The sequence below is a fragment of the Aspergillus nomiae genome (assembly GCF_001204775.2).
Source record: "Aspergillus nomiae NRRL 13137 chromosome Unknown contig00019, whole genome shotgun sequence".
Classification (NCBI taxonomy): Eukaryota; Fungi; Ascomycota; class Eurotiomycetes; order Eurotiales; family Aspergillaceae; genus Aspergillus; species Aspergillus nomiae.
This window is the reverse complement of record NW_015378074.1, coordinates 127,073-154,698: the sequence shown is the minus strand read 5'-3', so window position 1 is coordinate 154,698 and position 27,626 is coordinate 127,073. Positions and strand designations below refer to the sequence as shown.

General features: G+C 49.2%; 11 protein-coding genes across 11 annotated transcripts; 5 read left to right on the top strand and 6 right to left on the bottom strand.

The window, feature by feature from the left end:
• Positions 1 to 561: 561 nt before the first annotated feature.
• On the bottom strand, positions 562 to 1,946 carry ANOM_002114 (uncharacterized protein; the record flags this gene model as incomplete). The annotated part of the gene is made up of 6 exons (XM_015547371.1): positions 562 to 834; positions 951 to 1,250; positions 1,303 to 1,494; positions 1,556 to 1,622; positions 1,669 to 1,705; positions 1,775 to 1,946. The coding sequence occupies 6 exons, from the start codon at positions 1,944 to 1,946 to the stop codon at positions 562 to 564; spliced, it is 1,041 nt and encodes a 346-aa protein (XP_015411011.1).
• Positions 1,947 to 2,719: 773 nt separating this feature from the next.
• Positions 2,720 to 4,427, top strand: ANOM_002113 (putative MFS transporter; the record flags this gene model as incomplete). The annotated part of the gene is made up of 4 exons (XM_015547370.1): positions 2,720 to 2,932; positions 2,997 to 3,105; positions 3,195 to 3,736; positions 3,801 to 4,427. The coding sequence occupies 4 exons, from the start codon at positions 2,720 to 2,722 to the stop codon at positions 4,425 to 4,427; spliced, it is 1,491 nt and encodes a 496-aa protein (XP_015411012.1).
• Positions 4,428 to 4,525: 98 nt separating this feature from the next.
• On the bottom strand, positions 4,526 to 6,345 carry ANOM_002112 (uncharacterized protein; the record flags this gene model as incomplete). The annotated part of the gene is made up of 3 exons (XM_015547369.1): positions 4,526 to 4,765; positions 4,821 to 5,712; positions 5,767 to 6,345. 3 exons carry the CDS (start codon positions 6,343 to 6,345, stop codon positions 4,698 to 4,700), a joined length of 1,539 nt encoding a protein of 512 aa, XP_015411013.1. The 3' UTR covers positions 4,526 to 4,697.
• A 2,036-nt stretch (positions 6,346 to 8,381) lies between these two features.
• ANOM_002111 (HET domain-containing protein) lies at positions 8,382 to 10,199 on the top strand (the record flags this gene model as incomplete). Its single annotated transcript, XM_015547368.1, has 2 exons — positions 8,382 to 8,924; positions 8,982 to 10,199. 2 exons carry the CDS (start codon positions 8,382 to 8,384, stop codon positions 10,197 to 10,199), a joined length of 1,761 nt encoding a protein of 586 aa, XP_015411014.1.
• Positions 10,200 to 10,309: 110 nt separating this feature from the next.
• ANOM_002110 (uncharacterized protein) lies at positions 10,310 to 10,942 on the bottom strand (the record flags this gene model as incomplete). Its single annotated transcript, XM_015547367.1, has 4 exons — positions 10,310 to 10,427; positions 10,500 to 10,650; positions 10,714 to 10,773; positions 10,825 to 10,942. The coding sequence occupies 4 exons, from the start codon at positions 10,940 to 10,942 to the stop codon at positions 10,310 to 10,312; spliced, it is 447 nt and encodes a 148-aa protein (XP_015411015.1).
• A 1,291-nt stretch (positions 10,943 to 12,233) lies between these two features.
• Positions 12,234 to 13,816, bottom strand: ANOM_002109 (putative MFS multidrug transporter; the record flags this gene model as incomplete). Its single annotated transcript, XM_015547366.1, has 2 exons — positions 12,234 to 13,609; positions 13,666 to 13,816. 2 exons carry the CDS (start codon positions 13,814 to 13,816, stop codon positions 12,234 to 12,236), a joined length of 1,527 nt encoding a protein of 508 aa, XP_015411019.1.
• A 768-nt stretch (positions 13,817 to 14,584) lies between these two features.
• ANOM_002108 (uncharacterized protein) lies at positions 14,585 to 14,977 on the top strand (the record flags this gene model as incomplete). Its single annotated transcript, XM_015547365.1, has 1 exon — positions 14,585 to 14,977. One exon carries the CDS (start codon positions 14,585 to 14,587, stop codon positions 14,975 to 14,977), a length of 393 nt encoding a protein of 130 aa, XP_015411051.1.
• Positions 14,978 to 15,836: 859 nt separating this feature from the next.
• On the top strand, positions 15,837 to 16,391 carry ANOM_002107 (uncharacterized protein; the record flags this gene model as incomplete). The annotated part of the gene is made up of 1 exon (XM_015547364.1): positions 15,837 to 16,391. The coding sequence occupies one exon, from the start codon at positions 15,837 to 15,839 to the stop codon at positions 16,389 to 16,391; it is 555 nt and encodes a 184-aa protein (XP_015411041.1).
• A 990-nt stretch (positions 16,392 to 17,381) lies between these two features.
• Positions 17,382 to 18,589, top strand: ANOM_002106 (uncharacterized protein; the record flags this gene model as incomplete). The annotated part of the gene is made up of 2 exons (XM_015547363.1): positions 17,382 to 18,007; positions 18,376 to 18,589. The coding sequence occupies 2 exons, from the start codon at positions 17,382 to 17,384 to the stop codon at positions 18,587 to 18,589; spliced, it is 840 nt and encodes a 279-aa protein (XP_015411047.1).
• A 727-nt stretch (positions 18,590 to 19,316) lies between these two features.
• ANOM_002105 (uncharacterized protein) lies at positions 19,317 to 21,869 on the bottom strand (the record flags this gene model as incomplete). The annotated part of the gene is made up of 3 exons (XM_015547362.1): positions 19,317 to 19,559; positions 19,618 to 19,794; positions 19,845 to 21,869. The coding sequence occupies 3 exons, from the start codon at positions 21,867 to 21,869 to the stop codon at positions 19,317 to 19,319; spliced, it is 2,445 nt and encodes an 814-aa protein (XP_015411040.1).
• A 3,097-nt stretch (positions 21,870 to 24,966) lies between these two features.
• On the bottom strand, positions 24,967 to 25,381 carry ANOM_002104 (ribosomal protein S36 family protein; the record flags this gene model as incomplete). The annotated part of the gene is made up of 2 exons (XM_015547361.1): positions 24,967 to 25,250; positions 25,306 to 25,381. 2 exons carry the CDS (start codon positions 25,379 to 25,381, stop codon positions 24,967 to 24,969), a joined length of 360 nt encoding a protein of 119 aa, XP_015411046.1.
• Positions 25,382 to 27,626: the final 2,245 nt, after the last annotated feature.

Below are 27,626 nucleotides of genomic sequence, written 5' to 3'. Positions count from 1 at the left end.
AGATAATCTAGACTCACCGGATGGTGCGATGCGTACATGAAAGGTGGACCTGGGCAATATCTAACATGTGGCCCGAAGCGGCAAAATCCCTGGCATAGTATATTGGAGCGCGATATAACGATGGTTTATTAAGGTTGAGCCGGCGCATTCATGTCTCTGAGCCCATTTGCTGCGGCCCAGGATTACATTGACAGCGTCCCCACTTGATTGAGACACGGTGAAGCAGCTAAGCAGATTAATCTCGAGGCGGACGGCACGCCGATATGCTTGAACTCGCTTCTTAACCCGTTCGGGATAAACCCGGCAGACCCCCTGGTGTTGAGTGCATGTAGCACGAGCCCTTTTTATCAGTTGCCTTCCTCGAGGATGCTCGACCCCTGCCTAGTGAACGGATGCTCCGTCGGACGAGGTCGTATTTGCGGATATCCTCGGAATCTTAACCATACCCCCCTTGCTTCGACGCGATATTAGTGCTTACGCTGGCCGTCTCAAGAGCAAATAAAAGACTCATGCTACGATACTCTGACAAATGAACGTCTTAATCAACCCTGTTATGCATGATTAAACTCCCCTCGATAACTTGCGCTCCAGCGACACCCGCACCTCCACCGTCATCTCGATCCCCCCATGGCCAGGCGCCACGCTATCCATGATTAGCTCCTCGCTGGGCGTTCGCCTCGGCGCGGACGCAGTCGATCGTAACTGCGATCGCGGATCCTTCCACGATTCCAAAACATAATGGCCCTGACTCTCGTACGCTTTGCTATTCGATCGGAAATCGCGCACCAGCCCCTTTAACAACGGTGCTAAGTAGGGAATGCAGGTAATGATGTTCTAGAAGGAAGTTAAATTGGTTTCATGTGATAAGCTTCTTTTTTCTTTGTTTTTAGTCCGTTCCGTGGCGGATTCTTGTGCGGATTCTTGTACGTAGTAGTAAATTGAGTACTTACACCCACGTTAAACTCGATCGTCCCCCAAAGCACCAGCGCAGTGGAGTTTCCGTCCCCGTAGGCCACGCGGTGGATCTGGGTTAGTCGCATGATGGAGCAGATGGTCGTGAATAGTCCGAGGAGGAACAGACACACGACGCCGGCTTTCTGGGCGGGCTTGATCTTCAGGCGGAGCAGGAGAGGGATCGGTAGGAAGATGATCATGAGGTCGCAGATGATGGTGAAGATGGCTAGCCCGTAGAATGTGCCTCCGACTGGGAGGCAGGTGCCTGTTATGTCTGTTCGCCAGGCTAGTTGGACCTGTTGTTCTTATGTCAGTAGTAGCTCTTTTGTTAGGAAATGAAGGACATACTGGATGACAGTTGAAGAGTAGGGCCAATGCGCCAGCAATGTGGCCCGCTGTCGAAATACTGAGCACCGCCCAGATGAGGATCCGGTAGATGGATAGTGATGTTTTAGTGAGAAGGCGTAGATAGCTGAGGCAGAGCGAGGCTTTGAAGCCGGCGATGCCGATCTGGTAGAAGGGTCGGCCGGCATAATTAAGCTGTACATGATTAGCTTGAGGATCTCATAGAGGTCAATGTAAAATGGTTACAGCAATGTACCTTTTTATAGATTGGGAGGTTTTCTTTCGGGCGCAGGTGAAGTGGGAGTCCCAGCCGTATCTGCTTTCTGTGGATGTGAGCGCTTGTGTGATGCTTTTGGCTAAGTCACTTACGAGAGATACATAGAGAGGAATAGATGACGCTGAACAGCTGGGTCAAGTTAGGATCGCCTCTACCTAACTATACGTTGTTTGCTATGAAGAATGCTACTCACCATACTCACCACCATCACATAGTCCGCAGTGCTCAGTCGACGAGCGTGCGCCCGGAGACCCAGCCGCAGACTGACGGTAATGACCATCAGAACAGTCAAGCTGAGACAGACACCCAGAATCTCGCGATACTGGGACTGGGCTTCGACCTCTGGAGCGGCATGGTGGACCCAGCCCATCGTTTAGGCCAGCATAGGTATATCGACGAAGGACGCAGACGAGGCATCAAGAAAGGCGCAGACATCGGAGCTGCGATTTTAACGCACGACTGCCTAATATGCGAGCTCTGGCTCATGACACCCATGCATACGCCCCCTTGCACCGCCTATCCCACCGTCTGGCCGTCAATCTTGTTTGCCTATTCTGAAAAGGGCTAGACATCATTCCAAGACAAGGATGAGACATTCCACCGAGCAGCATGGCGTAACCTCGTGTAGGTGTCCTCCGCAAGGAAATGCACGTTCGATAGAAAAACGCGCACGATAATCAAATTTACGTTGCATCTGATCCACAAGGATTTAAACCTCTAATTAAACTAAATCTTATGATCCCCCATGGCCTAGCTTGTTCAGCAACTCTGCTCCACCGCAACTCTGAGCCGATGCACACTAAAGCCGTGGTCCAGTTAGGGCAAACGCAAGCAGCAAGGACCAGAGCATCGCCGGGCAGGTCGCGCAATCGATTGGCGTCGGCGGAGGTTACTTCAATAATTAATTATACTTCGAGCCCAATAGAGTTTGCCAGGGTTAGTTCTGACTGCAGCTCTCGGAGGTTTTTCTGCGCTGACACTGGCAGCATTTCTTGCTTTCTTTTTCTTCTTTTCGTCCTGCCTGCGGCATATCTTCTCCCTTGAGAATTTTGTTTGCTTCTCGCCTTTTTGTTTTGTGAACATTTTTTTTTTTTTTTCTTTTTTCTTCCTTGCGTTTACTTGGGTATTAACCCCCAGACCTACATGGGGGAGGAGAAGACACATTCCGACGCCGTGGCGCATGCTATCCCTGCGAACCGAGTCGATGATGCAGTCGAGTACTTGGAGGGGCATGCCGGCGTCGCCGACACCCAGGATGTAGACATAAGCGCATTGCGTCGCAAGATCGATTACCGCATTATACCGTTCATGTTCTGCTGCTATGTGCTGCAGTTTTTGGACAAAGTGATGCTTAACGTGTGTTTGTCCCGCAATCCCTCCTAGCAATCATGTTGAGAACTAAGTGCGGTTTTAAGAGTAGTATGCGGCAGTTATGGGGATAAAGAAAGATCTCGGGCTCGTAGGCAACGACTTCTCGAATACGGCGACGTGGTTCTTCATCGCGTATTTGATCGCGGAGGTTCCAAACGGTATATACAACTACGTCTTTCCCCCCTCCCTACTGTCATAGTCTTGATTGATTGAAGTGAACATGGGAACTGATACGGACTGAGAACAGTGTACCTCCTCCAGAAAGCCCCCGCCGCAAAGTGGCTCGGCCTGAATGTGACTCTCTGGGGTGTCGCAGCAGCAGCCTCTGCCGGCGCCCATGATTACCGGAGCCTGCTCGTGGCGCGAATCTTCCTTGGCATCTTCGAAGCGACTATCGGACCCTCGCTCATGCTTCTCAGCAGCCAATTCTACACGCGCAGCGAACAGGCCCCGCGATTCACCTTCTGGTACCTCGGACTCGGCGTGGCGCAGATACTCGGCGGCATTATCTCGTTTGCGTTTCAGCAGGTGCATCACTCGTTTGCCGGGTGGCGGATTATGTTTCTTGTCTTGGGACTGGTTACGATGCTGGTCGGCGTGCTGACGATGCTTTTTATTCCCGATACGCCGATGAAGGCGCGGTGGTTGAGCGAGGGCGAGAAGGTCGCGTTGTTGCGACATGTCAGCGTGAACCAGACCGGGGTCTGGAGTAGCCGGGTCGATATGAGGCAGATCTGGGAGGCGGTTGGGGATGTACAGCTGTGGTTGTTAACGTTGACTACCATCTGTGTAAGTCTGCTATTCACTGTCTAGCAGAAGAGAAGAAAGTGAGTGCTGACAAGATATACGACAGACGTCTGTATCGTCCGGCGTGGTCACGACATACTCGGCAACCCTAATCAACGGCTTCGGGTTTTCGCCTCCGCACTCGGCGCTCCTGAACACGCCGTCCGGCATCGTCAGCATCTTCTTTACGTTGGCCGTGGGGATCGGTATCCGCAGGGTTTCCCACCGCTGGGCTTGGTTCGTCTTCTGCACTATTCCCGGGATCATCGGGGGCGCACTTATGTCGTTCTTGCCGAAGCATAACAAGGCCGGCGTCTTGATTGGCATTTACTTGGTCAATGCGATCGTCGCGACGCTGCCCATTCTCTATCAGTGGACGATGGCCAACTGTGCCGGACACACGAAGCGCGCATTCGCGAGTGCGCTCGTGGCTGGGTCGTTCTCCGTGGGTAATATTATCGGCCCGCAGACGTTCCAAGCGAGGGATGCGCCAGAGTATCGCCCGGCAAAGATCGCTGTGCTGGCGACGCAGGCAGCGGCGGGTACGTTGGCGTTTGTGTTGTTTTTGTATTACACATGGGAGAATCGAAGGCGTGAGAAGACTGTGGGTGAAGGCGATGAAGAGGTTATCGATGAGACGAAGTGGGCTGGTCTGACTGATAAGGAGAACCGATGGTTTCGGTATGTGTATTAGACTATCTGGATGAAAAAGGTGCTTTCTGGGAGGACATTGGATTGAAAGTGAATTTGGTGTATATAACAGATGTATATAGGAAGTATAATATATGCACGAGTCGATTAGAATGCAGGAGTCAAACATCAATCTCATTAGCTCATGGAAGAAGCTTTTTCATTAAAACGTAGTAAATGTCGAGCGCCCACCAGCACGTTGCGCTCTGGGACCATAAGTGTATATGTTACATGAGAAAATCCCAACACATTAAGCAAGAGCAAAATAAGCGGTCTAATAAAGGGCTTCTATCAAGTAGATAGCGCCGAAGACCAGGAAAGCCGCAGCACCGCCGAGAGTCACTGCGATCAAGTTAGCGGATATTCACAGATATAGAGGAATCGCTGAAACACTTACCGACTCGCATGCTAACGCGACCCGCAATAGCACTTCCTCCAATCACGGCCGCGGCGGTGCAGAGGCCGTGCCCGGAGATCGCACCGACGGTCACCCACCAGTAATCCTGTCCCGCGGCCATCGCAATGGTCGCAATCTGACTGCGGTCACCCCATTCGCCAAGGAAGGTCATGACGAACGTCTGGACCCATGCGGGGCTGAGAAGCAGAGAGAAAAGATTGTTCATGCCAGAGAGCATGTCATCCAGGCGCCGGCCCCGCGAGGGGGATGATCCGCGGGACGAAGAAGAGGAAAGGCTCTCAGGCGGCGAAGGCAGACGGTTGCCCGCCGAGCGAGACTTGCCGCGACCAGCACGGCCTGATTCCAGAGAGTGAGGGGTCACGGACGAGCGACGCCGATTCATACGCAGTTGCTCCTGTTCCTTTTCCTCGAGTTCCATCTCGACCTCCTTCATCTCCTCGCCAACACCTTCGTCGGGCGACATCTCTCGGCCTTCCTTCAGCATCTTCAGTCCAAACACGAAGAACAGGATGGCCGCCAACAGCTTGGTCATGGACTTGGGGATCAGTGTCGGAACAGCGTGTCCGAGAATGGCTGAGAGCACGGTCATGACAAAAAGCGCGGCGAAGGCGGCAGAGAATACGAGGAGACGGGGGTGTCGCATCGCCATTAAGGCAGCGACCAAGAATGTTTTGTCGCCAATTTCGGAGACCACGATCATAGTAAACGAGGCAATGAGCGAGTGCAACACATCTACTGGCTCTTCGGGTGTACCGGGGAGCTTGCCGGTCGAGCCCTTCGGAGTATTAAGACCGAGGGGGTCATCGTTCACGGAAGGCGGCGATTTGGGAAGAGGGATGTCGTGTGGTTTCTCAGGCAGATCGGCGGGTTTCTGCAAATTAAGTCAGTCATTGGACGCATAACAAACGTAGAAATTGAATTTTACCTCGACGACGCCCATTTTGGAATCCGAGGTTTTGCCCTCCTTTTCCTCAGACGCAGGGGCTTTCTGCTGTTCACTATGAGGCAAGGGAGGGGCTTCCTTCGGGCTATCTGGCACTTTCTCGCCTGGATTTGTGCTGCCCTTCTGCTTCTCTGACACTCCGCCCTCTGTTCCACGCGTGCCCTCCTTGGGACCCGTCCGATGTGGATCATCCATGACCCCATCGTTCGAGTGAGGAATTGGCTTGCCGTCAGGACCTAAATGTTCCGTGGACTTGGTGTCCGCCTGCTCCTCCATCTTGGCGGTGCCGGTTTTCTTGCGATCCCGTTCCGCGTTGGTCTCAACCCAAGGACCAGCATGTGGCCGGCCATCTTTGCCGTCAACCGGGGCGTCCAGCGTCCCTTTGGGGGAGACCTTGGGGGCAGCGAGTTCGTCTACCACGGCATTGGGGACCGTAGCATCGTGCTCTGCAACGGTAGGATTGAGCGCACTCGCCGGATTTGGTGCCAAGTCTGTCAGGGCCGTCGCGATGGCGGGGAGGAGAAAGAGGAGAAATGGTGATGAGAGGCGCTGCACCTTCATGATGATAATGCGGTTGTATATGTTCTAAAACAGAGTCGAAATTGAGAAATGTTCACGGGCGACAGCCCATGAATGGTCAAGGGGTAATTCGCGAAGTAGACGAATTCAGGACGCTATGATCGACGACGATCCGTTGATGCTAAAAGCCACGATAGCAAATTGTAAGCGGATTACTATGGCGCCGTCGAATGATCGTAGCAACGATGAAGATTGGGGATATAAACGAAGGAATGGAAATCACAGAAAATATTAGCAACGAGAAGACCCCATGAAGAAGGACAGGAGAAGCAGCGCAGGACAAGAAATTCCTGGTGAAATTAGCCAAAGGCTGGGTTGGCCGCAAAGGGCAAGGGGCAATCGCCCCGTCACGTGGCTCGGGCCGTTTGCGGTGCGCCTTATCACACGTGACCATATATGCAGACAAACCATGCAAACCCTTCCCATTCCAGCAGCCAGGCACATGATTCCCCTGATTGGCTGATCACTAATTTTCCTTCTAGAATCTCTTCATTTATTCTTCATATCGAAAGATCTATATGGACATGCTGGAAATGAGAACCCGAAAAAGAGACCGAGTTGAAGCGGCTGATCGGCACCAGAACTCGTCATGCTCCCATTAGCTTAATCTACGTTCCACTATTTTTATCCTGCCAAGATCGTATTCTCCACTACATTACACATCCTCCCTCTTTTATTGGAAAGAAAACAATATGATAGTGGGATAGGGGTGGCCGATAGTCACCATTCGATTCCAGGACTCAGTTCGGCAGGATTTGACTTGCTCCCGCTGGCTTCAGATCTCAGGTACTCTTACTTAGGGACGTTCGGAATTGCATTACAATCGACCCAGATGCTGCAACAGCGGTGACGAGCAAGAGACGGCTGTCTATCTTTCGAGCCAGAGTTTGGGGTACATCGAGTCTGAAAATGTCCTTCCGGATTATGTAGAAGGGGAGATTATTCCATCGTTGCTCTTCGTGACCTGCGAAACCTCGGTGCACTGGACGAGAGGGCCTTTGGGGAATTTACGTAACGGGATCGATACTTGCTTCGCTTGTCGCACATATAACACGCGAAGAAGTGTTATTTGGCACCGTTCTCTTTCTTTGAACAGCAGCTTGTACTAGGCCTACCACATTGCAGTTCAAGTACACCGTAACACAGAAATATACCGAGGAGGCCCCTGCCAGCGGGATGAGCCTAAGAATGAAAGATGCCAAGTGATGGGAAAAGTATAGAACATAAGACAGAGCTTAAATAATCACTAGTTATATTCAACAAATGCGAAAGCTGTGGGTGCCAGGTTACGACAGATGCGAGGCTCTAGGGTCGTTGCAGTAGCGGGCCACGGAGAGCAGAACTAGCCCTAATACCGCTACCCTACGGGAAGCATCAGAGGTAGCCTGAGGATGATGGCCACTGCCTGGACTTTCCTTATATCATTTATCTTTTGAATCTACAACTGGAGAGTATATATTTTTGCTTGTTTCCAAGCAGGAACTCCACCGGCCGCTTCGAAGTGCGGCATAAACATTCCCGACTATGAGTATGCCTTCACTCTCCAGATTTCGAAGTACTTAGTTCTTGATGACCCCTGAACATTGGAGGCGATTCTGCCAAGGTCCCGTCCAGTGAGTCTACAGGAAACCGATCTGGGTCGAGTCAACCACGTTTGTAGACTACTAGATGGGGCACGGTTGGGGCCGGGACAGGGCATTGGGTAGGCTGCAGTCATACCGTATATCTTGTTGTTCTATAATAAACTTAATAACTGTTCTTGGGAGAGATCTATTCTATTCTCAAAACCACAACAAACAGTGGGAGTCTTCTATTGTAGTGTAATTCCGTAAAGTCCCGGCGGGCTTTGCGACGATCATTCTTCTAGTCCTCTAGCATGGTGACGTGGTCCTGCATGGAGGTCCAAACCAAGTGAAGCGGGGTCTGCGCCGTGGCCCTAAGATACTGCTGAGAAGATAAAGTGGTTTCTCAGTCCCCATGTTTTGGATTCTGAAAAGTATCGAATTAACGGATTCAAAATGCCACAGTTCAGATACTCCGATCTCCCCCCAGGAAATGACAGGACCCGCCTGCTTCGCTTGTTGCCAAACGAAGACAACACTGCCCCGATAAGATGTCAGCTTCTCAACCATTCTCTCCAGAAAAATAGAAATGGAGCTCACCTATACGACGCCTTATCTTACGTGTGGGGTGACCCAGCCAAGTCACAGGTCATCTATATAGAGGACGGGGAGTTCAAGGTGAACCAGAATCTCCATTCGGCGCTTCGACGACTTCGTGATCCTACATTCGAGCGGATACTATGGGTCGATGCCATTTGTATCAACCAAGGCGACGATAGAGAAAAGGAACGACAGATCCAGTCGATGGGAAAGATATATGCTGGGGCGAATCAAGTGGTGGTCTGGCTTGGCGACGAGGCTGACAAGAGCAGTGACGCTATGGACAGCATTCGTGCGAAGGCTGCAGGCTCATATGGAGTATCTGAGTACAGAAATGCGAGCATAGACGAGGCAGCGTGCAGTAAGCTGTGTGAGCGGCCTTGGTTTCGGCGTATTTGGGTCAGTAAAACACACCGGCAATTCTCCGGCGCAGTATATCATTAATGATTGATATAGGTGGTTCAAGAGGTTGGCCTAGCAGGAAATATTCGGATTTTGTGTGGTTCTGCCGAAATAAACGGACACGCATTCGCCATGGCCTTAAGAAGAGATAGAAATCCCGCCGTGCGCGCTATGGCTGATAATATCGGACAAGCGATCTTTCGACCCCAAAATGGGATATCTCCGCTGAAACAACTCTCCTTGGGAGAATTAATCGATGGATATCACACCCACGACGCTACTCTCCGTCATGATAAGATATATGCCCTCCTCGGCATGAGCTCCGATGGCTTGAGTGTAAAAGGTCTATTGCCGAACTATGAACTCCAGTGGGAGGAACTGTTCGAACGACTAATGAAGTATGTCCTGAGTGCCAAGGTGACCGTCAGAATTGGACAGGATAAAGATACTGCAGTCATCCAGGCGAAGGGATGGGTTCTAGGTATAGTACATGCAGTAGAAAGGGATGACTGGAATCGCCAAAAGCTATCGATGTATTTGACCGGAGACTGTGTCGGGAAAACGAAACAGAAAATCGGAAACTGGGAAACGAAATTGACTGTCCGAGATTCGGCCAAAGACGTCCGAAGAGGTGACATTCTTTGCATTTTACAGGACGCTGCTGACCCGATCATTATCCGACACTTTCAGCATTATTTCGAGATCATTCTGTTCAGAACGAATTGTCCGCCGAGTATATGGCCGAAGGTCTTTCCCTCGGGATATAAACGAGACAGGGAGGATCGGTATGCGCGAAACTTCTATCTGGTCTGGAGCTGGAAACCATCCTCGATGGACACAGATTCTCTGGTGTCAACGCGTTCCGGGACAATTCCGGGGACAGATCAGATGCTATGGGACGCGAATCTCATCTTGCACGATACAGCAGATGGTTACAGAGCAGCCAGGGGTGTGGCAATTGAGTATTTAGCTGAGATGCTCAAGTTATTCGCGAAAAGGCTGGGCCATGAGCATCCAAAAACACAGTTGGCTGTGTATGGACTTGGCCTACTGAGTGCGGGGGTGTCGCTGCGTACCAGGTTCGGTAGAGAACTAAAAACCATATATTTGGATGAGGACCTGCTGAGGAAGGTAGGAAATGGCTTTTGCATCTGGAGGTATCTGGATGATGAGCGGTTTACTACTGGAAAGCTGCTCGCCCCTCCCTTGCGTCAGGAAAAAATGGAACCTGTGTTAAAAGCAGCTAATCGGAGAGATTGCTATAATTTATAATTCAAGCAGAGGGGCTTTTTTCAATTAAAAGAAAATACATACTAATAGAAGTATGACACGCATAGAATTCGACTAACATATACACCACTCCTATTCTACAAAGCACATGTCTAGGAACAGTTAGTTCCGCCATAGACGAAGGTTCCATCGGAGTTCTCGCAACCACATGTGCCGTCGTCGGGGCTTTTGATGCATCCAGTTCCGACACCGGATGACTCTCCGTTATCACTGCACAGCAATTCAGTCAGTATAGGCTGCCTTCTAGGGCATACATGTATTCATGGTAGGGGGGTAACTTACTTCCAGAAGAAAGTCCAGCAATCCTCATTGGAATCCGTCATCTCTGCATCGGTGGGTGCAGTGCAGGTGTAGGCCTTGCATGTTCCGTAGGGGGCTCCGTGAGAGGAGTCGTATTGGTGGTCAGTGACAAAGACAGCAAAGGTTTGTGTCTCTGTTGATGCCATTAGTATGGACTCAAATAGGAAGATCAGTAGAAAGGAGTGAGGGAGCACACCAGAAGTTCTCGTGTTGTGGGAGCACTCAGCAGCCTGGATGGCAGTGGACGTCTTGGCAGCTGTTTACTTGTGTGAGTATTGTAATAGGCTTGCAAGACAAGACTACATACGGTCGCAATTGAGTGTGCCAGGGCACTTTCCCTTGGTGTTGGATGACGCCGGGGAGAGAGTGGCGGTCGCCAGAGAGGCGCTGAAGACGAGAGCGACGAGGGATTTAGCAGACACCATGTTGAGAGGTTGTAGTCAGAGTGAGCTGTCGACCGGATGGTCATAGGGATGATTGCAGTGCTTTTATATTGGAGGGTAATAGAAAGTTTGTATTGCTATCGGCAGTCCTCTCTATTAAACTAAGTCATGATGAAACTACGGGGTAGTCCGTTTCACGAGAGTGGATCATCACACCGGTCGTTCTAGAATTGGGTTAAATCCCGAAGCTCTCCCGGATGATTCGAGTCAGGAGAGCTTATCTTAATTAAAAAGGCCTACTTGGCTTTTGCTACGAGACTGCAGACTTTTGGGACACTATAGTCAGGCCACACTGCGGTAAAGCCGTGAGGGATTGGCGCGAGTTGATGTTGATAGATGGACTCTAACTGATCTACCAGCCGACCCTATGACAACTATCACCAGAGGTAAGTAGAAATAGTACATGTATTCTCTATTTGAGGGAGCATATTGGAAAGATAGAGTCACGGATTGGCATGACGAATGCCGCCGACAATATGCTCTACAATCCCGGCTAATCAAGTCTCATCACATCAGATCTGTCCGAGAGCTGACGTTTTCGAGACCGCTGCTCCACAAATATTACGCTTAGTCAATTTTTAACTAGCTATAAGGAAGTCATCCATGCAATATATGTTTCATATGTGGATAACGCTAGTGACTTGTAGGGATGCAAGTGGCGGAGCACAGCGATCTTGTCCACAACGGCCATATGTGCGTCGTTATATTTTTGTGACTTAGGACTCCATACTTGACGAGTATTTAGCCTAGTAGGGATGAGTAAAGTAGGGGAGTAGCAAACATAGATCTAGAATTACGGGTGGCCCATCCAAGAGATACGCCTTTGACATCACACAAGAGGAGGTAATTTAGCAATTTCTACAAAAGGCTCGACTCGGAAACACCGACAAATCCTTGATAGCTACATACTCACTTCGTTATCATCAGGCAAACATAGTAACGGGTCCTCTTTTAATCCCTGAGAAAGCTTCTATGCGGCTGTGCGTGTAGAGACCTCTTACTATTATCGTATCTTTTCCCTTGCACCAGTTCCCAGGTACATTCATTTGTTGATATATAGTAACCACATAATGTGAGAAGTAACCAGTGGTTTTAAAGTAATTCTATTACACATTATTACGATGCTCTAATATCAGTCCTGGTATCTCACCCCGGTATCGAATGACAGGAACGTCCAAGTTTATTACATATGGTACCTGTGATATAGCACCGTATTCCCAGACTGCTTTTCAAACAAACTCAACTCATTGTCGAAGTAAAATCTAGCAGCAACTTATGCATCGCCACTCCGATGCTGTGCTTGTTTCCTCCATGCGCCGGCAAACCTCCACTGTATAAAAGGCCCAATCAATGCCACAAGCTGCACAGCGACACATATCGTGAACGCCACACCAACACCAACACCATTGACCATGGGCATGACAAAACTGGTACCACCAGCAGCAAACAGACATCTAGCGAGATTCAGGCTGGCACTGGCTGCCGCGGTTCTATCAGGAAATATATCAACGAGATACGTCATGATAACAGACTGAGTCGAGACCGCCGTCCAGCCTGTGATGAAGGTAGACACAATGGGAACGGCGATATGGACGCGATCCGGGTACTGAATGGTCCAGCCAAAGAGAATGATCGAGAGACACTGCAAAAGCGAGAAAACCGGCACTAGTCGAAGACGAGCCTTTTCAATCGGGAAGTCATCTTCATCGCGGGTTCCATCATTCGCAGCCTCGGCGTCGAGCGAAGATTCGTATTGTTGTTTGGCCCGTTGGTAGTCCATGTTTAGGATTTTGCCTGACACTAGGGTCCCGATCATCGAGCCTACGCCGTTGGCTATGAAGGTAAGACCGATCTGGGTTTCGCCGAGACCGTAGCGGTCTTTGAAAAGTGAGGACATGGCGGTGATGCTCATCTGCCAGACGGCGTAGTAGATGGCGAGGAAGAGGATGATTGGAGCTGCGTGCTGGGTTACGAGCATCCGGAGGGGGCCAGTCAAATCGATACGTTTCGTTGCTGATGGCTGAGAGGCATCTGGGTCGCCTTCTAATTTCCACTGTACTGTGGTCGTTTTTTGATAGATGCTTAACGGATATCTAGCCAGTGGGTTCGACGGCGTCGTGCTTCCATTGGCAACCACCGATCGAAGTGTTTCCGGCAAGAGAGCAATGAGTAAGGCCAAGAAGACGCCACAGTAGATGGCGAGGAACCAAAATACCGAATGCCATCCTAATGATCCGGCCAGTGCGCCTCCAATCACTGGGCCAACAGCAACAGGGACGAGGAGACCTGCTTGAAAGATTCCCATAAAGCCTCCTCGTTCAGCGCGTGTGGTGATATCACCTATCACCCCAGAGCCGATGGCAATTGTACTGGCACTACCTGTGCTCTGAAGGCATCTCAGGACAATCACTGTAGCGTAATTCTTACTCAGCGCAAGCCCAATGCATGCGCCCAGAAATACAATGAATGTACAGATGTAGGCGATTCGACGCCCCTTTACGTCTGACACTGGACCCCAGAGACTCGGTGCTAGTCCCTGGAAGATAAGGTATGAAGTAACTGTCAAATTGACAAGTTCGAGAGAAACACCGAGATCATCCGCAATGGTTGGCAAAGCTGGAAAGTATATATTTGACGCGAAACCAGAAACTGTAGTAGATGTCAGCCAGCCTGGCTTTACGTTATATAGTAATCTACGGACTTACAGGTTGCAGCAGTCGACACAATTGCAATGATTAGCCATTTTTGTTTTTTATCAAATATGCTATAAGGCGCATCTGGAACGGCGGGGGATGCTGTCGCAGGAGTAGCTTGCGATTGGTCTGCCGTTCCTTGGGCAGGCGTTGTGTCCTTCATAGTTAGTGATCTGTTCACAATAGTTTAAAGTAGTTGAGCTAGGGACATATACAACCGAGATAGTAGGCACGACGTGGTATATATATGGATCATGACTGTGTGGCAAATGGTGTTTACTTACTAGCGAAGCTGAGATCGGAATTCCGAACAGGTGTCTCGGAGTTGAGGGTCCCCACTCCGTTAGGATCAAAATCTCAGCAACTGCAGCTTTATAGAGATACATTTTTGCGACAACCTCTCTTGGCCCCTTGTCAATAAGAATTACTCACATACCTCCCTCAGCCTACAGATTCAATTCATCGGTCAAGATGACACAATTGACTAACGACCCCCCGAGCTTCGGTGAACGTCCTGAACCTGGACTGCATAACAGTCCTGATAGACGCTGCCAAAGATACGCCCGAAGGACAGGCATTCATATCAAGTTGTTCTCGGTGGAATGACGCAGTACATCAAAAGATTCCTCGCCCTCTTACTATTTTTACGACACTATCTTTCGAGCGTGGCCAGCCTGAGGTACAGGATAACACGCCCTTTGCCAGGTTGACTGCACCATCTGGGACGTCGAACACAATTCGCCCGAGGCAAAGATCGCTTCTCAGTTTCACACCGACGAGAATGATATTATACTTCGTAAAACCCGGTGGTACGCTACCATGGGTATCAGTCTGGAGCAGATACTGAGGGCACAGCAGATCGACACAGTGGTTGATATTATTATCGCTAACATAGGGGCTATAATCCGGACTAACCCTTTCTGGTGTTTTGATGAGCACCACCTATCAACTGTTCGACTTGGACTACAACATCTATGTGATCAGGGACGATGTAGTGGAATTGCCTGTGGATGCATTTTCCGAGGTTATGCTGGGTATGCTTCTGCCAAAGATGAACTTAAAAGTGATCTCCCTCGATGAGGCTTTGCAAGCATTGGAAAGCTCTCATAGTAACATCTTGGCATCACTCATATCAACATTATTAACTGCACAAGCGCGCATACTAGGCCTAGATTTTGACCTATCCACCCAAGGGTCCAAGGTATGGATATGGTGGATCGGGCTCCCGCTCGTGGCAAACGCGAACATCACTCGGGATCCCGCTCACTTTGGTGTCCAAGCCCGGCAGGAAATCTCCACCTGGACTACTCTATTTGCATGTTAGGACATTTTATGCGATGCGTACATGCTACTACCGTACTGAGTAGCTCATCTTAGCGATACTGCCATCCTCGTGCTCCCCATCTTCTCACAAGAATACTTGACCTAGCATGAACAGAAATCGGAAAACCGACTCTGGAAAATCCTGCTCCGACAGAGCGCCATTGGCTCTTGAACCAACGTTGAGCACTCAATGGCTGCGAAGATTGTATTATCCGATATGAACTATATTGAAAGGGGTTCACTTGTACCTAAAACAAGTGGCAGTGGTTTGTCCACTAAGGGGCATGTAGCTCACGCATCAAAAGCTGAGGAGCTTTGACTCCGTACTAAATTAAGCTTTAGCCATGCTTTTGAAGCTGCTGTCTGTTCACCAAGTGGGCTTCTACCGAGTGATCTAGTGGGACTACGATGGTGGCAGGACATAGTACGTCGGCTACTGGTACCATTTAAACTAGTACGAAAGAGTGAAGCTGTGATGATAGCGATAGCTAGTGCGTGCAATTTTGATTTGGACCAAGTATATTGCTTTGTTAGGTGGAGGTATCTATGTCAGAGTTCATCTTCAATACTAATAATTGTGCAGATCCATGGAGATAATACGAGGGTAGAGTATGTCAGGATAGGATGCTGATCAATTTAGGGAATCATTCAATATGAACATGCAGGGGCCATGTGGCGCTTGTGAGCTCACATTTCTCTACAAAGACACACTACATTCTGTTCTAACTATATAGGGGTACCACCTGCTAGGATGAAGGCCTCCACAGACGAAATTGTTATTCAATTTCCCACAGCTCGTATTCCAGCACCGCTTCTCTCCGTTCAATTGAATACGATCACACAGGCAGCACTACTGCACAATGCGCTTCGAAATACTTAGCCTCATCGCACTCACTGTTGGCGGGAGTATGGTCTCCGCCTTTGACCTCCCTTCGACCTATTGTGTCCGGGTGATCCCTCAGGTCATCAATGCGCTCAACACGGACAGAATCTTGGACCACGCACGAAGCAAAATATGTGAAGCCGGATGCGAAGTCACGGTGCTCGACTATGAGAGCAAAGTGCGTGAAATGGGGATTCAGATCATCAAGGCAGAGTCTGAGGAGATGGGCGCCCCTGAGCTGAGCGAGCAGTACATCACACTGCTGGATTCCATCTATAAGACGGCTCTGGAAACGTGTGAAGCGAAAGAGTTTGGAAAGAAGAACATCTGCGACGTGGAGCCTGCGCAAGGAAGGCAGGTTGCGCAGTGCGTCAAGCGCAACATGCTGGGCATTATGTTTGACCAGCCTCAGGCTTTCTGGTCGATTCTCACGACGAAATGTGAAGAGCAGTACCGGTTCTTTTCGAACGAAGATTTGTGGGAGATAAAATTCCCCGGACACATGGAAAAGTTTGCTGCGGAACAATGCTAAGGTAGGCGCTCGGCGTGGAGGTGTATGGAGGATGATGATGCTGACCGAGCGACAGAAGGGCCTGCTTGGAGAGAAGAAGATATGGGGGATTTGACAAGAAAGTAATAGGTAATTTAGCCGTGGAATTATGGTCACGTCGGAACGAGTTCTCTTAATCAGTAAGGGGTTAGGGCATCGGCTATGTGAGAAATGGATTAACACTGTGGATCCACAGTGTTAAGAGGACTAGAAAGAATGAAAACGAGATTTGACTATGCAGCAATGGAATGATTGATGCTTTACTAGCGGTAATATGATTCAAATAAGGTAAATTCAATTTAGATTGTATTTACCCCCATTGGCTCTGATTATCTCGAAAGACTTGTGATCAAGCCATTCTATTAACTGAGATTCGCGGCCGAGGATTAGTGGCAAACTAGAATTCTCGAGATGTCTAACTTATATCCATTAAAAAATGTCATGTGAACATGAGACAATCGCATCCATGGTCGAAACGGAAAATATTGTAATGAGGATTTAGGGATATAGGGCATCCGACAAGGTATGAGACATATCCGCCGATGGTTACATTTTACCAGGTTAATAGTGGATCTTCCCTGTCCATAGTAGCAGGGGACTCATTCCTGCCTTAGACCATTTCGTGGCAAGTGGCAATAAGAATATTTGCAGCCTAAACAGGAGGGGGCAAGGTGTAAAAGTGAAGGATATTGCTTTTTTTCCACGACTATTGAGCGCCTTGCAGGCGATAGTTCCTATTTCAGCTCCCCACATCACACCTCACATGTCTTGTTTGCTTTTCAGAGCGCAGCTGAACTCTTCAACATCCGTGACGTAATATATTTCTACAAGGTAGGATCGGGGGAGAGAGTTGCACCTGCTCCTGGGAGGAGAAGCACGCTGCATGATAAAAACAATAACAGTGCAATACCATCGCAACCGCCTCTTCAAAATTTTGATTCAACAATATATAAATGATTCCCTGGTGGTAACATGTCTAAAACAGACGGCTTGATCAACTGTCAAGTGATACACAGTGAGATCGTCACTCTCATCGCTCTGCAGTATGCGAACATTCTGGTGAACTCCCATCCTCAAATAGCACAAGGGGTCCAGAATCACAGCTACTTTCGCACCAATCCCACGTCCAGAATTTACTACAGTTTACTATATATCCAAGGCGTGTGCGGAACACCAGAAGAGAGAAACTGTGTGAGCAGAATAGTCAACAAGGCCCACCGCGGAGTGAGAGGGCGAAACTACAATGCAATGGATCCCAAGCAGCAGCTCTGGGTTGCTAGTTGCTTTTTCGTCGCAACATTAACCGTGCAAGAGACCTTCTTCGGGCTGCTGGATGAGCAATTGACAGAGGCCCTCTACCAAGATGCATCCCGATTTGGCACATCCCTGCAGATGCCTCTGGAAATGTGGCCAGAAAGCATCCACAAATTCTGGGAATATTGGAACCATGAGATTCGCCATTTTGAAGCGACGCCTGCAGTACTTAGTGTGGCTCGTGATGTTCTATATCCTCACAACCTACCCCTCTGGATATTGGTTGCCTCGCCTATTCTGCGCATCTTTACGATCCATTGGCTCCCCGAGGCGTATCGAGCGCGGTACGAGCTCCGTACTACATGGGTTACATCTTTGGTCTATTGTACCTGTGTGTTTATCTTGCGGTGGGTATATCCACTGTTGCCAGAGTTCTTGAGGCATTGTCATGTTTACTATTTGAAGAGAGAGTTACGGAGATATGTCAAATAGAATTTCATTCCTCCCCTGTCTGATCTGTGCGTTGATGGGATCATGTCCGCGAGAGTGTCGCTTCTTTCTGTACTCGATAATGCAAGGATACTTTTTAGTTTGAGGGCTTAACTAGTTAATCACTGTGTCGAGACGGTCACTGAGGCCACTGACCTCCCAACCATTACCGAGATCGAAGCGGCAACGGACGTTCTCAGCATGCCTGACAATTCAGCCAAAGTGGTTCGGGTGAAGTCCGACATCTGTACGAGATTGCTGGCACATTCCCTGGCTGCAGTGGCACCCGCACGTTGAGCGACAACATTGCCGATCTGAAGGCGGCCGTCGCGTCGAACCAAAAGGGGACACCACCAAGCTCGAACAATATAGCTGTTATGATGGCAAATTGGAGTCTGGCCCCTAAAAAGTTCCCAGACCCCCAATCTATCTGGTAACCTTTGGTATGAATGATACTGTGGTGATGGACGACAGGGGCTCTAAATTTAGGCATTAGGGTCAACAAAGGCACCCCAGTGTGGCACTCTAACTCCGCTCCACCAAAACAAAGGATTCACAACAGTCAATCGCCGAATCTTGTCGTTGTTCCAACTGCTGGGTAGTAATGCGCGGATAAAGGAAATCTGTACGGGGTACCTCCTGGCCATTTGTGAACAGGTTATGAGGTCTATGGCACAACGAGGCACCTAAAGCGATCTACAACTAAGGCTCCCCTGCGGGGCCTACAAGCTTCCAAATATCTGCTCAGATCTAGATAGTATTCCCTTGTCCCATCTGGGTACTTGCTTTTCCTGACAATACTAGCTTTCTCTGCGGGCAAATAATATTATGAAGTCTCACGACGCAGGATCTAGATGACAGGCTATGAGAGTACGAAGAGCACTTCGACCTGTCCAATATCTAGGTCCCTCGTTGCGGTGAGGTTTAGGTATCATCTTTGCTCATTCATGGCCTTGAGTGATTTTCTTTCAGCATTTCATGTTTGCATAAATCATAAATACACCATGAGCTACCCACAGCAAAGTTTGTTTACCTGGCTGCTACCACGGCAGACAATCACTGAGTTAACCTACCCATTAGCCACTCTACTGGTTGCTTGAAGTTAGAGCAGCGAAGGGGTTAACTTCCCGACAATAAGGGAAATGTACCAGCGAGCTTCTAATTTCATACCCATTGCTGCCCCGAAGCATACTTCTCAAGCCGCAAGTTAGGCTTGTTTGCAAAGTACGCTGTCGCTCCAGCGGGTACCCGGTCGTTTTCAATATATAAGATCTTCTCAGGGCCCTTGAAAATACTAATCACACCAAAACCTTCGCTCCGAGACCAGAGAGGAAAGGTAGCAACACAGCACCCACATTCATCTGCCTGAGATGCAAGAGTCTTCTTAGTTGCCGGCCCGTTGAAAGTCTACCATCATACTGTTAGCCTGAGTGAAGATGAACGGGCTGATTTGTGTCAACAGTACCGTCGTGCCGAAGTTTACGCCAGCACCTGTCGGGGAGGCATTTATTCCCACCTCTGATAGCAGGCGGTTCGGTCGGTACTTGGATACCACAACGGTGATCTCTTCGGTATGCTGGTTAATTACTCGAATGCATGGCGGGATACTTTTGCTGGTTCGGATGATGGCCCCGAAGATGCCCTATTTTGTGGATCAGCAGTGGCGCATGGATGGTCTTTGACGTGGCCTACCTTGGGTACAGAGTCCAGAGGATAGCTCAGGGCATCTGCCCATTCGACTACGGTCTCTGGCTCGGGCAAGTTCGCAGCTAGGATACACTGGTCCGCAGGCTCATCCAGAGCATCCCAAAACACGGTTTCGCTGGAAGAGTCATCGTCTAGGGAAGGAGTATCGTCAAAATCCGCATCCTTCGCGTGAAGTCTGAATGGGACGTGAACGACATCGTAGAGATGAGCTGCGGTCTTGACAAACTCGGCGGCATCGCGCAGAATGTCTACGTCGAGGTTTACCGATTCCACCAAATAGTTCAGACTGACTGGGCGGTTAGAGACAAGAATCACAAACCGCTCCTCTACGGGAATGTTGGTTGCAACTCCGTTCGGCCAAGATATTTCCGAGCCCACTAGCTCATCAAAAGAGTTACTGCCAAGCGTTATATCAAGCTCAGCAGGGAGCTCAATGCCCAGGGGCCATGCTCCAGTCAATGATGAAACAGTGCCAACAGCATTGACGTTCAGCACGGAAACATAGAGGGTAGTACTACCAGCATTTTCGAGACGGATGTAGACGGACTCTCCTTCAGTGATGCGATCACTCCCCGCCATTTGGAAATTGACCTTCGGTTCGCCGTCTTCCACAGTGCCAACTGCGACCTGTAAATTATGTGCCAGGAGATCCTGCCTTCTCTCGCAGCGTAATTCTCGAACACGTTTTGCCCGGGCTAGCCGCTCTGCATCAGCAATAATGTCACTGAATGCCTGAGAGGTCCTCTCTTCGGTGCTATCGATGGAGCGCGTTCTGATTCGGATGCCTTCATTATCGAGTAACACAATGGAGCCCTCTTCATGGCGAAACTCGGCTAAGGGTGTCTGCTCGTCATCCGGACTGGAAGGCTTGAGGTATCTGGATTCTTCCACACCCGCTTGGAGATTATCCAGGCCTGGAGGAAGAGACACCGGTAGCTTGTCAATCACATCATGTTTCAAGAAGGCCAAGGCACCCTCGCGGTGTATACTCCTCCATGATGGCACATGCGTTAGTGCAGCTTTAGATTTGAATGCAGCCACAGCCGTAACGGTGGCTTCCACGGCCGGTTCCCCTTCTTCTGCCTCATCCGGATTAAACGGAACCACGGTGTAGACATTCCCCTTTCGCACACCAACCACACTCCCAGCATCAATCATGGCCTTACCGTTCTCAATCCTAACATACAGCGCCCCGGACTTGACATGCTGCAGAGAAAAGTGTGCTCGGGTGTCTGGTCCCTCGACCTGGGGATGCTGCCACTGGTGCCGGGTATTAACCAGCTGACAGACCCTGACCAGCGTAGTCCTCCACGACACATCAATGCCATCCGTCTCCCCCATAGCCTTGGCCAACGCATCAGTCAAGGCCCCGGACCATTGCCCGCGCGCATTGATATGCTCACAAGCACTTTCCGCTGTGGCCGCGGCAGCGATCCGAACCGCATACGGGTTCCCCAGCTGAAACACCTCACCATGGAAATACCCCTTTTCCCGCAACTGCTTCAAGTAGGAATTCAAATCATGGAATTGGACTTTCGACAGACTCTTTTGCTTGACAGGCTCCTCGTCCGGACCCCGGAACATCCGCCCGGAGTGACAGCAGTCGATAACAATAGTCACGTTCCGTGTTTTGTCCGTCGTATCGCGAAGCAAGTACGATATTTCCACATCGAGGATTCCCCGGAAGTCTCCCTCAGTCGATTCGTCGTAGTCGACTGGGACAAGGAACTGGAACTGCCATGATTTATTCTTCTCCTTTCGCTTCTCGTCGTGCACTAGGGCCCCGTGGCCTGAGTAGTAGATCACCACAGCGTCGCCGGGAGAGGTGACCTCGATCAACTTAGCCCAGGCCTCTAGTATACCAGCACGAGTTGCACTTTCGTTGTAGCAGGGGATGATTTCAAAATCTCGTTGTGTAAGAAGACCCTCCATGGTCTTGACGTCGTTTAGGGTTCCATTCAGCCCGCCATATGTACTGGCGATTAGGAGGGCTCGTTTGTTGGATGACATTTCGGATTTGTCGCTTCTAAGCTGAAGGGACTTTCAGGTGTGGCTTCGTAGAGAGGTATATGGAGAAGGCGTTGCCGCAGGCCTAGATTGCTCTGGCTCCGCTCCCATCTGCGTTAACATCTTATATAGCATATCATTATGTTATGTAGCCCTGGAATCTCGGCAACGTCATATTCTATTGCAAGAGGATTTGCCCAAGTAGGGCATCATGAAGGACCAGGATCCAATAGAAAGTGGTATGTATTAGGCATTGATGCAGTGGCCCGAATGACTAGTTGCAGCTGCATGCAGCCGTACATATCGGTCCGAAAGTGGGATGTCAATTACGACCTGGCGGGCTGGCGAAATACACCTTCATCATCAGGATTAAATGTGATCTACCAAAAAGTGCGAGGCTTGCAGGCGTGTATTCATTAACTATGGTGTTTTTCGAATATATGGATCGTGATACCTAGTAAAGAGTGTCTTTAGAGAAACAGGGTTGTATACAACTGCATCAAGAAATCCGGTTTGAGGCGGGACCATAACATGTCGCAATGATCGACAAAGCAGGGCAACCACTGGAATTGGCCACAACTTCATCCACCTCTGTATGTGTTCTACTGCAGACGTGAACTAGTGTCTAGGCTGCCACTTGGCCTCTGGATTCCGAGATGGCCATATAAGGTATCATACGCAGCCTGCCAGGCATACAGACCATGTCACGTCCACTTGTCCTCATTTCCATGACTCCCCTTAGGTGATTGACAACGTGGATATAACAAGGCTTGATAGAAGTTGGGCAGTGATGCATATCATATCGCCGACATAACTGGGTGAATCCCGAATTGGAATATACCCTCTGCACAGATTACCTGCTATAACACGGTTGCGAGTCACGAAATTATCACGACGCCTTATAATCGCCTGGAGGTGGAGAGGACATCCTGTCGGAGCCTTCAATGCTCGGGGCAATATTAGACAGAGTCTAAGAGTAAATCTTGTCCATGTTGGCAAGAACCATGATTTCGCTTTAGCCCATGGATTGCATCGTAGCTATTCTCCCATTGATACCCAGTCGACTACATGACGACAAGTACGCCCCTTAGCGCCTTGCAACAACAGTGAGTGTGATATTACCTTACGTTACTGGCAATAGTCGCAGCCAGTGGTACTATAGCGCACCGGTTATATATATCTGATAGAGGTTGGAGTGTGATAGATCACCTCTTGTCCTGCTAGTTCACTATACGCGACCTGCATAGGATAACTATCTTCCTCTGGGTGTTTTCCAACGTCTTTGATCGAAATTCATAAAGTAAACTAAGTGGTTATTAAGGACTGCACTTTATCCGAATGCAACGACAAGTACATGTGTAGTTGTTGCCGAAAACTAGCACACTACATATCCCGAACGATCATAAGAATGTATGAAGACCACCTGGCAAAGACATCCCTAAGATTATCAAAGAAAATGCACAACGATACGGCAGCTGAAGCAAAATATCCTTTGCGAGAGTCAAGGAACCCCGGTTCATAACAGCCATGGAGAACCACAGCGTAGGTTAGTTAACCCGCGAATCATACTGGGAGCATGTCTAAGCCCCCTCCATGTTTCTCGAAACCATTCGAATTACCACTATCAACCGTCAGAGCTCCACCGCATCGTAATATCTTCAGCGCTCTAACCTTGCAACTGTCCCGCAAATGGGGAGCGCTTGGTACCACTACTTGACACGACAGCCTTGTGGACGGCAATAATAGTAACCGAATCCGTTGTTAAGATGTGTAGAAGGTGCGGCGTCTTGGTTGGCATCTCCTGGGGTCATCGTATCATCTTTCTCACCTGCGGTCTGGAGGTCCTCGACGCTATCAACTGGGAGACTAGAAACCAGAAGAATGTAGGAGAAGAGAAAGGTAAGGAAATAGAAGAGCTTCATTTGGATGTATGTTTGTTTGAGACGTTGAGGCTTGGGACAAGGATGGGATTGCGTTGTGAATATGCGGATGTTGACGGGTTGAAGTTGTATGAGGACATACACGGGTATAGAAACTGAAAGTCAATATTTATAGTGTGAACCAGCACCAATGTGAATTGTCTGTGGGGTGATGGCCTTGTCTCTGCAGTTTCTCCAACTTATGAATAGATAGTGAAAATGAAGTCCATTCCCATGACATAATGTCTTTCGATACAATGATAAGTAACGTAATTGTATGTGTGGAGTAAATTAACTACTTCATATTACTTGCCTATGCCACAGTGACATATTGAGACAGTAAGGAATAATAATTCACTAAAAAGAATCATTATTCATGCAGCAGAGACCAGTGAAGGAAGGCGAGGGAGATGAGAATGAGAACCGGCATGGCAGACTAAGAATATTGATATTGCAGTGATGTTCTATTTTTACTCACTTTAATTTGCGGTAGGGCTGTGCCCGGTTCGAGAATTCAATTGCGCGATTCAGGATGAATGAGGTGTGCCTTGCACACTTGGACGCGCTCGCTCGTATGCGTAGCACCCGAGAAGGGCGATGGTAGCTCAATGATACTTACAGCGATTGCATACCATTGTGTGAGACTCTAAAGCTCCCTTCACTATGTTTAGCTTTCTGATATATGGTTAATACACAATCCGTGTACGTGTAGCGGGATGGACAAACTATTCACTCTAAATTTGTGCACTAAATTTGCGGTTCCCAGTATAGGTTTCACTAAATAACAAAGATAGTTATCCTGATTTGGATTTATGACTACTGATTTGTTATTTATACTTTTTATATATTGTTTGCCTGTTTCGTAGAATATGGATTCGCCTAACGCTTTCAAAAAGAATAAGAATGATAAGAGAGAGAACTGTGAATCACCAACGCCTGGCTGTGCAGATAAGTGACGAATACATCAAACCCCCAAAAATAAAAGAAAGGAATGAAAGCAGTAACCACCTGGACCCACGGCCTTCCTGTTGACGCTGTTGTATAGTGTAGTGAGTCTTGAAGAGTGAAGCCTCACTTAAAATGCCCATTAAATGGATAATCAGAGATCCGAAACGCCCAGAGCACACCTAATTATCTGTGGCTAAACATGAGGCCTGCTGTCTATGCAAAACGAAAACAAATTAACGCAGGAGGCTAGCGCCACCAGACTCGATGGCGTCGATTTCGGCTTCTGTCCATGGGAGGTGGTGAGTCTGCGAGGAGAGATTCCTATGATCAAGGTATTCTTTGCTTGAGTTGATGAACTCCTCCGAAGTCACAGAGCTCGAATTCAGGGATCCCCGCACAAGGGATGCATGGTGAAGGGGACCATGTTGATAGGCCCTAGAGCGGTAGGCGGCGAAAGAGTCATAAGAGCTGCCTGCGGGTGACATCGAGGAAAGCCGAGAGGGGTGGCCAAGCGAGCCTGAGCAGAACTTTCAATTAGCGTACGCTATTGTTATGTCACTGGGAGTCCATACGAGCGACAAAGTTCTCGCCAATAGCTCGGATACGAGAAGCTCGAGCAGCGCCTTGGAGAGACATGGTAGGGTGCATTGTGTTAGATCCGAAAACGAAACGAGGCCAATTGAATTGTCGTAGGCTTTTGCGCGGCTGGATTGACGTCCAATGAAGTATCCTAGGTGGATACTAATGGAGGGGAGGCAATAGGGGTTATTCGAAAGATTCTCGGTATCTGTCCGCCAGAACAGGAGCGATGCTAATCGGTGACTTGACAGATGCGAAGTTGGAAATATATTTATGGAGATGAATAAACGGCAAGTGCTCTATCAATTGAGAGTAGACCAGGTCGATGCAGATATCAACTCCTGAACAAGATATCGTATATATATACCTGTCTCCGAAGCCAACATGTATACCTAACATTCGTCGTTGGTGACCAATTCTTTCATTGGCACCTCTCGCATTTTTCGGCTTCGGCAAAGGCTCCCGACGCAGGATGAGACATACACACGAAGGATGCATCGGGAACAACGGGATCGATACCCCTCAGGCGGAACCTGACCAGGAAAGGTTCCGTTCTGGCCTATGCCTGAAGACAAGACTGCTGCTCCCGCAGCTGAGAAGCGGGGACCAGGTCAGCTATGTGATGCTCGGACTTTGTTCGATATCCAAGGATCTTGTATCCCTTGGAAGGTATCCTGAGCTACATTCTTGGGTCCTGTATGGAGGTCCACCCTGGCGCTGTAGTTCTAGGTGTATTTCAACTAGCCCAGTCACTCAACTCTAACATACATGATCAGTGAACAATAAGTGACCCTTCGCAAGGACATACGGTGGATGAAAAGACTGGGATTTAGACCACATCAAAGGCAGATAGAAAGTCCATAAGCACGTGGTCCTATTATAACAGGGCTGGCATGTAGCCAGGTGAGGAGGAAGGCCATTGGTGGCTATGGGACTGCTGCTAGAATAAGACAAATCCTGTGGTATGACGTAGAGTCTTCTGAGTTTTGTGCTAGATATACATCGATTGTGATGACGCTTGAAAGAGCACTGCGTGAACAGGCTGACTGCCAAAACTACGGCGAGGACCAGGCACTGGCTAATATAGAGGGAGGAATAGTAGCCGATGACACGGAGTTACACAATATCATGGGCCGAGTTTCACATCTCATCGCCAGCCATTGATGTGCGATGAATATCGGGGTCAATCATCGAAGGCAATTTTATCAACTCTTCCCTATGTAAAGACCCAGGGCGTGCAACTGTGACTGTACTCCCCATTGAAGTTAAAAGCAGTTCTTGTTACGGTTAATAGTGTGATATAACCATGTAGAAGCGGTTTGAAAGAAGGCTGGGCCGTAATTGCACCGAATGGTAGAGCTTGCCGCTTGCACTTGTGGCTTGTGTAAGTCGATGATGGTGCGTTCCTACCTCACATTATTCAGCCAAAGATCCAGATGCCCAGCCCCGGTGGCAAGCTATTCCTCAACGATATCCGACCCAAGCCTAGCTCGACCTTCGGCTGGCATAGTGGGTCTCCTGAATGCGAAGTGGGCTGCTTCACCTCTAGCTAGTGTCGAGTATTGGGGGTGAATGCACGGGATCTGTTATCTCTCGAAGGTTAGGCGAGGCCTTTTCCGTAACTAAGCAATCAATTCAGTTCTTAGTAAGACTCGTGTCTAACTTTTGTCTGCAAAAGAATCGGACGCAGGGTTCGGCAAGCCCCACCCTGACCAGTATGCAGACGTGTCGTGAGGCCCCATGGGGAAGTATTGCATTCAATGCGGGCCGTGGTGCTACTTACCTCAAATTCGGAAGAGGTCTATAGTTTCGAGTACACACGGGAATCATACTCCAGTTGGCTCCAACATGACAGGCCCCCTGGGGGGTGGGTCATATGATATACACTGAACCCGAGCCGAAGGAGCTATAAAAATCTCGAGCCGAGCTGATACTATTAGCAAGCACTCCATATTTGTCCTTTGGAGACGGGCGGTTGGCTGTCGCTGCTTCGTTACTCGGAAGCAGAACCCGATCCTTGAAGTCAGGGGCCATTAACCAGGAAGCTAGCTGATCTCCGCAGGGCTAGGGTTACTTGCGCATCCGAGTTTCTAGAAAGCTTGGCCCTCGGGTCGTTAGCACTACCAAGCTTCGTCGTGGAAAGCTGTACCTGTTTAGGATAATCTGAATACCTGATCCGATCTCCGAGCCGAGTCGCTCGTCACATTTTCGATTCGAACCTGGTGGCGTGAACAAAGTCCTCCGATGCCAGAAGACTTGCATATAAGGGTGCGACTATCCAACACAATGAGTTCAGCAAAACAGCATCATTCAA